The sequence below is a fragment of the Phaethon aethereus genome (assembly GCF_964289735.1).
Source record: "Phaethon aethereus genome assembly, chromosome: 5".
In the NCBI taxonomy this organism is placed as follows: domain Eukaryota; kingdom Metazoa; phylum Chordata; class Aves; order Phaethontiformes; family Phaethontidae; genus Phaethon; species Phaethon aethereus.
In genome coordinates, this window is record NC_138579.1 from 69,183,818 (window position 1) to 69,196,097 (window position 12,280).

General features: G+C 37.8%; 1 protein-coding gene across 2 annotated transcripts in view; it reads right to left on the reverse strand.

The window, feature by feature from the left end:
- Positions 1-12,280, reverse strand: part of SHANK2 (SH3 and multiple ankyrin repeat domains 2) — a gene marked incomplete at both ends in the record, with an annotated part of 313,032 nt that overhangs the window by 155,835 nt on the left and 144,917 nt on the right. For both annotated transcript variants that reach the window (XM_082000563.1, XM_082000564.1), the window contains one exon: positions 3,537-3,612. In XM_082000563.1, coding sequence (XP_081856689.1) covers positions 3,537-3,612 — 76 coding nt within the window. The remainder of the gene's footprint in view (positions 1-3,536; positions 3,613-12,280) is intronic.

A 12,280-nucleotide genomic window follows, 5' to 3' on the forward strand; every position in this document is an offset into this window, starting at 1 on the left:
AGCAGATAATACATTAGACCTGGTAGTTTCAAATATTATATTTGTATGACATTCAATGACTATTTGTACTGGCAAATAAATCTCACAGCCTTTCTACATATTGGTAAGTATACTACCCATTTTCCTGAAGTATTAATATATGGATAACTGATCTCTTATGCAAAGCTGAAATAGGATTTAATGAGCCTCCATTACTCAAGCTGCACATTTTCCTAAAGATGAAAAATGCCATGTACAATGTATTTTCCTGCATGTGAATAAGCCCATTAATATAGATTTCTGAACAGAGTGTTCCTACTCAGCAATTTTTGCCCTTTGAGAGGGGGAAGGAAAAAGAGAAAGGAGCAGACACTTCCCCTCACTCCCCCACATCATCTCCAGAAAGGAACTGGATTGTCTTTGTTAATACTTCGGTTTCAAAGCTCTTCTGAGTACATAGGCACAATTGCCTTCTGACAAATGTTTAATAAAACTTCGCTGCAAGCAGTTAAATCTGTTTTACTATATTTTTCCCCTACTTTGATAGGAAATGACAACAGAGAAAGTAATCAAAGCAGTACAAATTTGGAAATATTGAGAATTGCTATTAGTTTGATATCTTGTTTGCCTCTCTTAAGTTTCCCTCCCTGAAGAAGCCCATGCTAGGAATTCAATCCGTACATACTAACAAGACATACTAATCTCCAGCCAGATTCTTAAATGTGAATTCTTTTTCTTTAGCAGCAATACGTAAGCACCAATAAAATTACCACTTAGATGTACAAAAAGCTGATTTGCAGCCTCAGTCAAGTATCTAAAATGCAACTTTGTGTGCTATTGAAGTTTTGAGACAGCAAGTCCTAGAACTATTTTGTTTAGGAAAAAAGTATCAGAAGAGAGTTTCACTATAGGTCATGTTTGTAAAGGATGAAAAAGGAAATTTATCTTTCATTATCATCTATGTTCTCTGTAAACACGTCATTACAATAAGTTATTTTATGTGCCTCAGAGAAATGAGTTTTTTCTTTTCCAGCAACTAAATAGGTTTGGAAACTCAGACACCAAAAAGATTTTTTTTTTGTTTTCCTAACAAAATTTTTTTTACAAAAATTCTAAAATTACTTTTCTCTACTTAAAGGTGTGTTAAGCAAGGGTACCTTTCCACTGTATTTCTTGGAATTTCCCATTAATTCTACCCTCTCCAACCTTTCCTTCTCAATTTGCACTATTACTTTTCAAAGTTTCAGATTCTCTGTGGAAACTATCTTGAGTTTTCTTCAAAACTTTGCTTTACTCAGAAGCTGCCAGGAGGACTCTGTTGCCTTCCCTCTTACTGCTCAGTCAATTAATAGATATCAATGCCAGAATCAGGAACAATTGCAGACATACTTCATGCCTAATTCCTCACTAATAAGGCTATACAAAATGTATCATTTTATCTGATAAACTCTCCTGCTCAGCTGTAGTCTTGAATCAGGTAATGTAAAATTTTTGAGAGCTTTGCCTTTGCACTGCACAAGCCCAGTACCTTAAGAGGAAAAGAAAAAAACCCACCAATCAAAAAATAAACCAACAACCTCCCCTGCCTCCCACCAAACACCTCACAGACTTTCCAGGACTTCCCAAAAGCAGAGAGTATAATCCATTCATGCCCAACGGCTCATTGGTTAGAAGACATACTTGAACACCGAGGTTTGAGCCACTGGTCTGAATATGGCTTTTGGCCTCCTGCTTTCAAAAGAACCTCTGTAAAGAATAGGGCACTGCTTACTTCAGAAAGGCAGATGGCATTGCTCTCTCCCAATAACGGACCTGAATTTTCTTGGGAAAAGGACAATAAAAAATCCAAATGCTTTAGAATCAATTGCTCACCCACCTCCAAAGAAAAAAAAAAAGGGTTTTGATAGAAATGACATTTTCCAATGAAAAAAATATTTTGTTACAAAGTAGGAGTAGGTTTCCAAGTGAGGCTATTCAGTATCTCTGAGGCAACATGCTGTGGCCACAGCTTTTAGTTTTATAGAAACAATCCTACCCATTAACACTGAAATACAGAGACAAGGCTATGAATTTTATAGAATGATGATCACTCAAAGAATATTGCAAACCGCCAACTCTGCTCACTGGAAATGTAACTAGTAACCAGTTAGCTTGCTCGGCAGAACAGTTACGTGTTTCATAGTACAGACTAACAGCTTCTCTTGACAACTTTATCATTATTAGACTACCCAGTCAATCACATTGTTGTCCAGCACTGCAAAGCTTTGGTAACTTGGCTGATCGTGGCACAGGAATACACAAGACGCTGAAATGGGGTTTCTCTATTACTAAGTTACAGCAGCAAGAGTTGGTGCCCTACAGCACACCATACACAGCACACCATACACAGTCACAGGAAGATCAGAGCCTCCAAGATGGGATGATTGTAGCCAATCCCTAAGCCTGTGCTTCCCATAGTATGACCAAACCTTCCCTCTTCATCCAACATTGCAACACTCTTTCAAATCACAACTCAAGGGACTGCAGATTTACATATTTTTCAAATTTTATAGGCTGTATGGAGCAGAAAACCAGCAGGACCCCTGCCCTTCAGAGCTCCGCACACTGACCGTCAGGAACACAAAAAGACATCTTAGTTATCCAGACTACTTCAGTGGACTTGAACTCCATCCTTTCTCCACAAATTGTTTATCTGGCATAGAAACTATGCATGACCCTCAGAACAAGGATTAAGATCACATAATAAAAACAACAGTTGCCACATTTTCTTTCCTTTGTAAAAAAAATGCATGCTGCATGAAATTCTGCCATCATTACTGTACACGTTTCAGAATTCTTCTCCTAGAAAAAAGGTGTTTTTCTTGAAAACTAAAAAAAAAAAACCAAGCTGTAATTAAACAGTCAGAAGAAAAGCGTAACAATTCCAGTATGCCACCACAATTTTCTCAAGACGACACCAACAGCTAACCGAGGTTCTGCGCTTTAAAAATCATTCTTTCTACCGGACGTTGGGTGTATGTCCAATGTATACGCATGTGGGAGAAGAACCTGCTTGAAAACTGTGAATACTCAGCAAAAACTGCAAATAAATAATAATTTTCTAACTTTTCAATTCCTTATTTCTAGCAGCCTAATTTCTACTTAGGATCTAAAATACCATTCAGAACAACAAATCACAAAATTTTATTTTGGTTTTCCTGTCAGCAAGTATGATTCTATGAACAGATACAGAAGGCCTGATCTTGTGAAGTATCCAGCAACTTAAGTGGTCCTTGACTGTAGAAGCAGCTGGTACATACTGCTTCTGTGAAATGCTGATCTCTCACCACTCATGAAAACAAAACAGTGACACTCACTACTTCATTACTCAATACTTTTGTAGACCCATCCCATATGAAAAAAGTAAGCTGTGATAAAAAATAGTTTAGATGTAGAATGGTATCAGGAAATTCTGTTAGTAATTTGCTTCCTTCTTCCCCTTAAAAGTCTAAGTAACAATTAAATAAAACCCAGAAACGTTTTGTAAACAGACTGCAACCAAAAAGAAAAATTCTTACCTTGAAGCATCAAAGCTGTCATAGGATCCAACTGTGTAGTGTCTAAACAGTTTCTTTGTTCTATCTGTTCGTGTTTCTGCACAAAGAAAAGAGAACTTTTAATAATACTCCTGTATCTCTTAATCAAGTTCTGGTTTAATTTGCAATTTCAAAGCAGGTATTCAGCTATATATCAATAAAAGAAAACTTACAGTACTTCATAGAATCATAGAATCACAGAAGGGACCTCTGAAGGTATCTGGTCCAACGCCCTGTTCAGACTGGGCCACCTACAGCCTGTTGCCCAGGGCCGTGTCCAGACGGCTTTGAAGTATCTCGAAGGAGGGAGACTCCACAACCTCCCTGGGCAACCTATTCCACTGCTCAGTCACCCTCACAGTAAAAAAAAGTTTCCTTATGTTCCCTTACAGTGAATTAACATGGTTTCAAGGCATTTTGAAAAAAAAATTGACTTTGGAGTTGAGACATTCTTTTGTCATGTCATACACATCAAGTGAATAAGGAGAACTTCTTGTAGATCACGTATCATATCTTCACAAGTTTTAAAGTTCCACCCACATTCTCAGTGGCAAAACCTTTCAAGTCCAATCTTTGGTTCTTTTATAGCTTGGACTAAGAGGCAAAATACCAGAAGAAAAAAAGAAGAAAAAGCAGCAACACATTTCAAAAAGGTTGGAAAAATAGCCAAATGAATGCAAAACGGTACTCTTTGTTTAAACACACAAAACTAGAGTTATTGCTATAATTTTGTTAGACATATGGAGAATGGGGTAGGGGGAAAAGTGACTGCCCACATTTATCACCATCAATCAAATCTCACAGGAAATAGTGCTATGAAACTTGTAATACCATTATATAGCAAGAGCAAACAACCCAAACAACTGGGGGATATGCAGTGATGCAAAACACCCCAAAGAAAGCCAATATTTGGGAAACATGAAGAGCAAAGGAATAAAATACAACAATATACCTACTAACAAAGGGATTTAAAACCTCAAATACATTAAAATTTTATATTTGTGCCTTTTCTTAAGAAAGAAACCTCCATTGCACTGAAGCAGCTCCCACATCTAGCAGTTGCAGCATTACATCAACCTATAGGACTATGAACTTTATGTTCACAAGTAGTTCTACAATTCACCAACATTAACACTGGTTTAGTCTGGCTATAACAGGTAAAGTACTTAGTTTAGAACTGTACCTATAGAACAACAGAGCTAAACATCTCTCCTCCTCTAGGACTGGAATCTCTCATTTGTTGTTTTCAGTGAGTACCTACAGGAGAACTAATAAATCAAGCATGTGGGAAAGATGCAGAAGCTACTCTGGTATTTGTTTACTTCAGTTTGTACAGCAAAGAACATAATCTAAAAGGCTTTCACTGAAAGGCTATCACTATGTGTGTACATAAACATAAATATGTATAAAAATCACACTTCTGAGGAAGGACAAAAGGACTGTAGAGGAGGTAAGTAATTCATTGTCACATTCTTCTTCAGAATGACAGGAAAACACACACAGGCTTACTTCCAGAGGCATTCAAATTAAGTAAAACTAACAAAAAATAGAGTAAGGAAGCTTCTTTAGGAGTTTTATGTATTACAATAATTGTTCAAATGAATCAATTTTTCGAGTCTTACTCAGCCTCTACCACAATACTATTTTAGTGTATTCATTTTTTTCTCAGATGCGTATCTTTAGTGCAGCCCCTTTTTATATGGCAGCTTCACTTAAGAGAAGATACTTATGCAGAAAGTGCAGGTTCTGAGACAGGAAAAAGTCTTGCCTAAATACAGTTTGGTCCTCAAATGCAATCACATTAAGTTAGGCTAACAGACATCAAAAATCAAATCAAGAAGTTTCTGGTTTAGCTTGTGACCATGAAATTCTCATCTGCATGGCTGAGGAATTTTTCACTGAAGTACAGCCTGACTCCATCCAAACAGAGTTTATTAGTTCTCCAAGCTAGACATAGCCCTCAAGGTACACCATCTCTATGTCACAACTTTTAAGGATGTTAAAAATTACTGTGAGAGGTAGTGCTGTCAGATGACCAAGTACTAGTCTGCAGAAAGAAAAAAATACATCAGTGCAGGATGACAGGCTTTAAACACGGCCAAGGAGCACGTCACAGAAGAAAGTAATGGGAGGCAGACTTTGCGAAGAAGGGTTGACAAAATGCATCTTTCCTTGCTTTAACCAGCACAGCTGACACATAACTGGATCATGCCCCCAGATGGAGACAGAAATACAAACACACACATAAAACAGAGGAATTATGGCTAAAAAATATACATGCAGGTTGCAGCTGGCTAAAAGAGTGAGCAAGTTATTTCTTCATAGCAGTGCACCAATTTGCAAGATACAAGAAAAGCAGTACTAAGAAAAAACGGAAATATATACATTCACATAAAGTTTGTGGAGGCTAGCCAGCCTCCTTCCTACAGAATGGCAAAAGAGGGAGAAAATCTCTATTATAATATGAATCTTACTTGATAGCTTTGTATAGGCTTATTTTGTCCCTTTGTCATTCACCTACAACCTGTATTTTCTGCCAAAGAGGCCTTACCCTTTACCCCAGGCTCCTGCTCCTACTGCACTTACCCCCCTGCCTTTCTGGAACATCCAAAAAGAACACAACCTGCTCCGGGACCCACCTAGCACCTGCCTAGCCACAAGCACGGCTCAGCCAGCCAGCACGTTAGCTGCAGGGCTGAAGGACAACACACTGCCTTCCACGGAACAGGGGCTGTACGTATAGTGAGCAGCAATGGTACCCAAGGCTACACAACAGCTGCTCAAAGAAATTTGGCTTTGAAGTAGCTCGATGTATGACTGTAGCTCTTAATGTGCTGTAAGAGGTTCAGTGAATTTTATGGGTCATGCTTCTGTTGCTAAGTTTACAAGTTTAGCTTCAAAATTCAGTGCCCTGCTGTGATGTGGAATAAAGTGGCCTGCATGAATTGCAGTCCATTCTTTTTCACACCGTCCTAAAAAGAAGATTAGTATCAAGAGACATAATCAGAAGACAGACAGAAAAACATACCCTGGATTCCACTTAAGAGTTTACCACCAGCCTGTTTTCAGAAGTCACTTACAAATAATTAAAAGATCAACATATGATGAAGAATACTTTGAAAATCTTAAAGCCACTGCTTGAGCCTGAAGGAGCCAGATGTTTCTTCTGCAGAAACTGTTTTCTATAGCATGATATTTCAGTGCTATTAACAAATACAAAGTGGGTGGGAGGAACAGGAAGGCGCAGTAAGACAGATAGCTTTGTTCAGCTACTTAGTATTGCAAAGCCAGCATTCTTCAGCTGCGGCTTGTATCTGCTCCCTGTCTCTCTCACCCCTCTACTTTCCCCCACTTCTTTGTGTGCAGTCGTATTCACAGGGATTATTTGGGAAACCATTAGCCTTACAAATCCCTGAACTCAAGGCTAAGTGGTATGTTTCCTGGGTTGCTGTGTAGGTTCTTTAATAACCCTCTTTCCCTACCCTCTGACTCGCACTCCAGTCTGTCCTATTATGCACCATTAAGTACAGGCATCCAAAAGCAGATGACGGATCAGGAATCTGCCATCATATTGACTGTATACTGGGGGGGAGGGGAGGGAAGACTATCCCTTAGAGTTTCCATTCCATTCTTTAATTTGATTAAAGAATACAAAGAACCCATAGGCAATTGTTTCACAAATGCTTTTGTGAATTCAAGCCATATATAGCATAATAGCACTATTATAGCTATAATAGTACCAAGGGGTTAGTTCCAGGTTTCCCTGGATTTTTACCCATTCTTACATCCCTAGGTTTTCTGAAGACCAGCACTCTTAATCAGAGTGCTTTGGAGCAAACTAGGACCACCTCAGACTAATAGCCCTGTCATCATTTATGGAGTCTTTACCTGCAGAATCCTTTGAAGATTTCTTTTTAAACTTGGTTGCAGACAGATTAGAAAGACTAGCAAGAAGGTACGGCCAGGAAGGTCTAGAAAAACGTTATTTAGCAGGGTATATATTACTGCATTATTACTGAGAAGTACATCTGTCACCACAGATGAAAAGTCATTGCATCAAATTAGATCAGTTCAAAAGTTTTTCTAGGAGGTAGAACATAACACCAGTGTTTGCAAAAATGGTATAGTTTCCTTAACATTGACAGAAAAAATGAGCATTGGTGTATCATTTGAAATGTCTAGATTTCTTGAGAAGCCCATACTTTACTAGTTACTGCATTGTATTTTTTTCCAATACCTATAGCTAGTTAGAAGACTTTCTCTCTACAGGCCTGCATCCATCTCTAGGTTACAGCAATGAGACATACCTGTGCATGAAGCATCAGGATAAAGGTCATAGCTAACAACTCAGCTCTCAAAGTACTGCCGTTCACAGAGTAAAAACCATTTATGTGAAATGGAAGGCTTCCTCTTCAGCTACTGAAACTATTTTCCATAAGAATACAACATCATCATAAAGCTCCCCACTTTCTGCTACAAAATAAAACACACAAAAAAACCTCAAAACCACCTAAGAGGTTTTATTCACATCAATTAATATACCATCTAGGAGCAATGTGAGTTCTAGTATGATGAGAGCCATACAAGTCTCTGCAAGGAACAAAATAGCATGTCAGGTTTTTTGCTGCTCCATTCCCCACTGAAGCCAATGGAGTTGCAGTAGAAATAAGCCATTTGCACTGTGCAATAGTGGTAATACAAATAATATAGCCCTAGCTTTTTCTTTGAGAATCATTTATTGTTGCAGACATTTCAGTAAGTAACAGACTCAAACCCTGCCATTTCAGAGTGTAATTTATAGGGTTTGAAGAAAGGTGAACATTGAGAAGATGCAGGTAAAAAAAATTTTTTCCTTTTCTTCCTCCACCTTAGGAGGAGTGATGGCTTTCCTCAACTGAGAAATATGTATATGACTTCCCTGCAGCTTCGCTGTGTTAACCTCCTAACTGACCACAGGACTCCAGCAGTGCCCACAGACATTATCAAAAGCGGAAAAATCACTGAGATGAAAAGCAAGAAATAAAATTTGGACTCTAATCCACAAAGACAGATAACTCCATTCTTGCTCTATTTCTTCAGCGACTAGCACATAACTGTTCTAGGCATGTTACAACACTGACGCTATCATTTGCAGTAGATTGCTTACATATTTCATATTGTTTGGAAGAGTAAAGAACTAGGGGGAAAAAATCCCAGAGCAACTGTCTTCATTCCTTTTATTCTTCCTGCTGCTCTTCGCAGGGTATTTCGGTGGCCGTGTTTCCTAGGAAACTGCAAGGGGTTGCTCTGCCAGTGGGTATGCTGCCAGACTTCTCGCCAGCACTCTGGGAAGGGTTTATGGTGATCGACATGTCCTTAGGATGAACAAAGGAAATAAAAGTGTAACAGCCTAATTTATGTGTGATATTGGAGAGACAACACAGAGCAGCGATACCTTCGAAATACCACTGATTGTTAAAGTCAGGTTATATTGCTACTCCAACCTAGTTACTGCACTTGTTACACTAGCAGAATTTAAGAGATGGTTTCAGTCTGTTCTAAGCCAATTTCCTGCACGAAGAAATAAGTCTGCATACTAGGAAATGCTTTTTCAACCCAAACATAAAAATAAAAACAAAAAATTAGAATTCAGAGCTAGAGTTCTTCCCTTTGCTCTTCAGCTGGGCACTGTAAATTCAACACTTTAGCACCATCCCAAAACATGAAGCTTTTCTTTCCTCCCTCTTCTTCGCTGACATCTCTGAGAGATGTTTCACTAATGCAATAGATAGTTACAGATGTTCTTTGCTGAAAGAGTTCAGGTACAGCACTCTGGCACGTGTCTGATGGCGAGCAACACCCAACAGTGGCAGGAGGCCAAGGCTTTCACTGTGCACCACCTTCTCCTTTCTGTGGAAAAAATGCTTTCACAACTATTTGTGTTGAGGGTTAGACCAAAAGTTACTCAAAGCTGAGGAAAGCAGTCTAAAATTCTTTTTTACTACCAGGTACACAGATAATATATAAAGTTAACAAAAGTACACAATTCAAGTGCACTTGTGCTAGCCATTATCTATATACTTATTTTGAAACAAGATAGTGCATCTATCTTAGGAGCCTTTCTGAAAATTGATCCAATAGTATCACAAAAAATTTTGACCCAACCAAAAAAAGAAAAAAAAAAGGTGACAACAAAGTATATGGTATTGAAAACACCACTAAGAAAAGCATTTATTTTTCTATCCCAAGTACATGTGCATTCAAAATGTTTGCCATACTAAATGATGCCAAATTATCTCTATTGTAGAGGAAGCCACAAGCAACAAGAGGTATCAGGTTTGTTTGCAAAACCATGTCTCAAACTAACTTAAAGTGATGTCCTTATCCTAAAACTTGTTTAGCACTGTTTTTCCCATCTATTAAATAAAATAAGCACATCATTGCATCACAGGTCCATGCTGCTGTGGGATAACCAATTCTGTATGGCTTGTCAAAAAAGTGCTATTTTATGTGACCAGATTAATGAAAGACAGACATAACTTAAGTACCCACCTGCTTCAAGGCCATAGACTACAAATTGACCCCTCAGTATTACTATGAAATCACATAACTAAAGCTTTGTAAAGCTAAAGATAATGTAATATACAGTATGTGTGAAACAACGTATTAAGGTAATAAATATCACATTTATCAAGCTAGAAGCATTCTGTCACTGAAGAGTTACCCTATCCCTTCCTTTCTGTGTCTCGTACCCATAACTTTCATATTTTTCCTGATTTAACTCATTACTAGTTCAGTATGCATTTTGCTTTCGAGTAACAAGTTATTTTCTTGGTAACAGACACACTGAGAACTTTGCTCCAGGAAGGCATTAAAAGAAAAAAAAAAAAATCTTCATTCTACATACTATGAAGTCTCAATAAGCTTTTCAGTAAAATCTCTATTTTTCTTATACCCTTTCCTCCTTAGAAAATGGAGATTCATCAAAACGGGGGTTTTCCATGAAATATGGTGCATTAAAATTTTGATAAGTGCAAAGGTTTTTCAGGTCTATGATACAATTGTTTAACATAACATTGCATATTTCTTTCTTTGAGCAATCATTTGAGCCATAAAAAAGGTTAAGTTCAGGGATCCTCCTCCAAATCAAGCAGAGTAGGATTCTAAGTATCTGTATAAAAAAACGTACAAATGTGATTAAGAAACATAAACAGTCTCTAACTATTTGGTCATAGGATCCTTGTGTTTTAAGAACAGAAGTTGTTGCATTGAAGTAATCAGAGCATTACTTCCTCCTATGTGCCATCTTTAAAATCTGGACCAGGATTTCCCTCCCTCCTGAACATTAGTATGGATAATTTTTAAGCTGGAATGAATACGGAATTCCTAAGATTTGTAGGCAATACATACAAGTACAGCATGCTTCTGTTAAGGAGGCATTAAAACTCATAAAACTGAAATCTGCAGGTATGTATCACCCAAGAATTCAGAAGAAACCACAATTATCTTTTTCCTATCTTTGCAAATCTGAAGTAATAACATTGTCACTTCAATAGAAGGGATAAACTATGAGGAACAAGAAAAAATAAATATATGATGAATGCATTATAAACTGTAAATTAAGGAAAACCTTTAATTCATAATTCACTTTTCTTTTTATACTTGTAGATGATTTTTTAAAATCCCAGTGTTCAGTTGATATGGTGTACATGCACTCAGACAATTTTTCTTTCATTTTAAGCTGAGAAATAGGAAATCTTATGTGGTTTCTGAAGTTTTTCAGATTTGAGAATAGGCATAAAAAAGTCTCAAGGAGGACTCCTCGACTGAAATAGTAAATCCTTGGATGGCCCCCTGCCTTTCTTTTTTTTTCCTTGCTAATTCCTATTTCAAAAAAAAAAAAAAAAAGGAAGACTGATGTTGATTCCCTCCTGCATCCTTAGAGAAAGATTAGCTGAAATACAGTGAATTAGCTTACTCACAAAGGATGCTGAAATGGCTGATCAATGTAGCGAATCAGCAAGTTTGTTTGCAAGAGAAACCTTAATAACTGAAATATGGAAGTTAGATCTACTGGAGGGGCATTTATGGAAGAACATTGCTTTCCCACATCATTAGTTTTCCCTTTAATTTATCAAAAAGCTCACTAATACCTGAAAAAAACAGCAAGCAGTTGTTGAAACATTTGCTGCTTATTCTCTAACATTGAATAAGGTTTACAGAGCTGAATAGGGGGAAATCAGTACTCTTTTAAGAAGTTTACCAGCTGTGTATACAACTCTGTTACTAAAGTTTAAATGTGACTGGAAACACAACTTCCATCTGCTTGTATTTGTGTCTTGTGAAGAAGCAAAGCTATATGTACATTAAAATTGAGCCAGAGGTAGATTTTATTTCAGAATTAGGTCTTCCCTGTGTTAGGCAAACTGCTGCTAATCTGTTTGCAGAGCAGGCACAGCAGACAGAGTTTATTTTTGCATGGCTCTTCCCTCATCTGCAGAACATTTCCAAAACATGGTAGCGATCACTTGCTCTTTCCCTGCGAAGCTCTCCTGTTGGGCTTCTGCAGGCTTTCGTTCCCTCTGTCCCTCATTTACGATCCATCTGCAGCAGAACAGTTAATCAGCCAACTGCAGATGCTGGAAGACAGCTTTGTGTCCATGGTCTCAGTTGAAATGGAGGATTAAATTACTCACTTGGTGTCCGGAACAGATACACACATAGGTCTGGGTGATGTCAAAGGAACA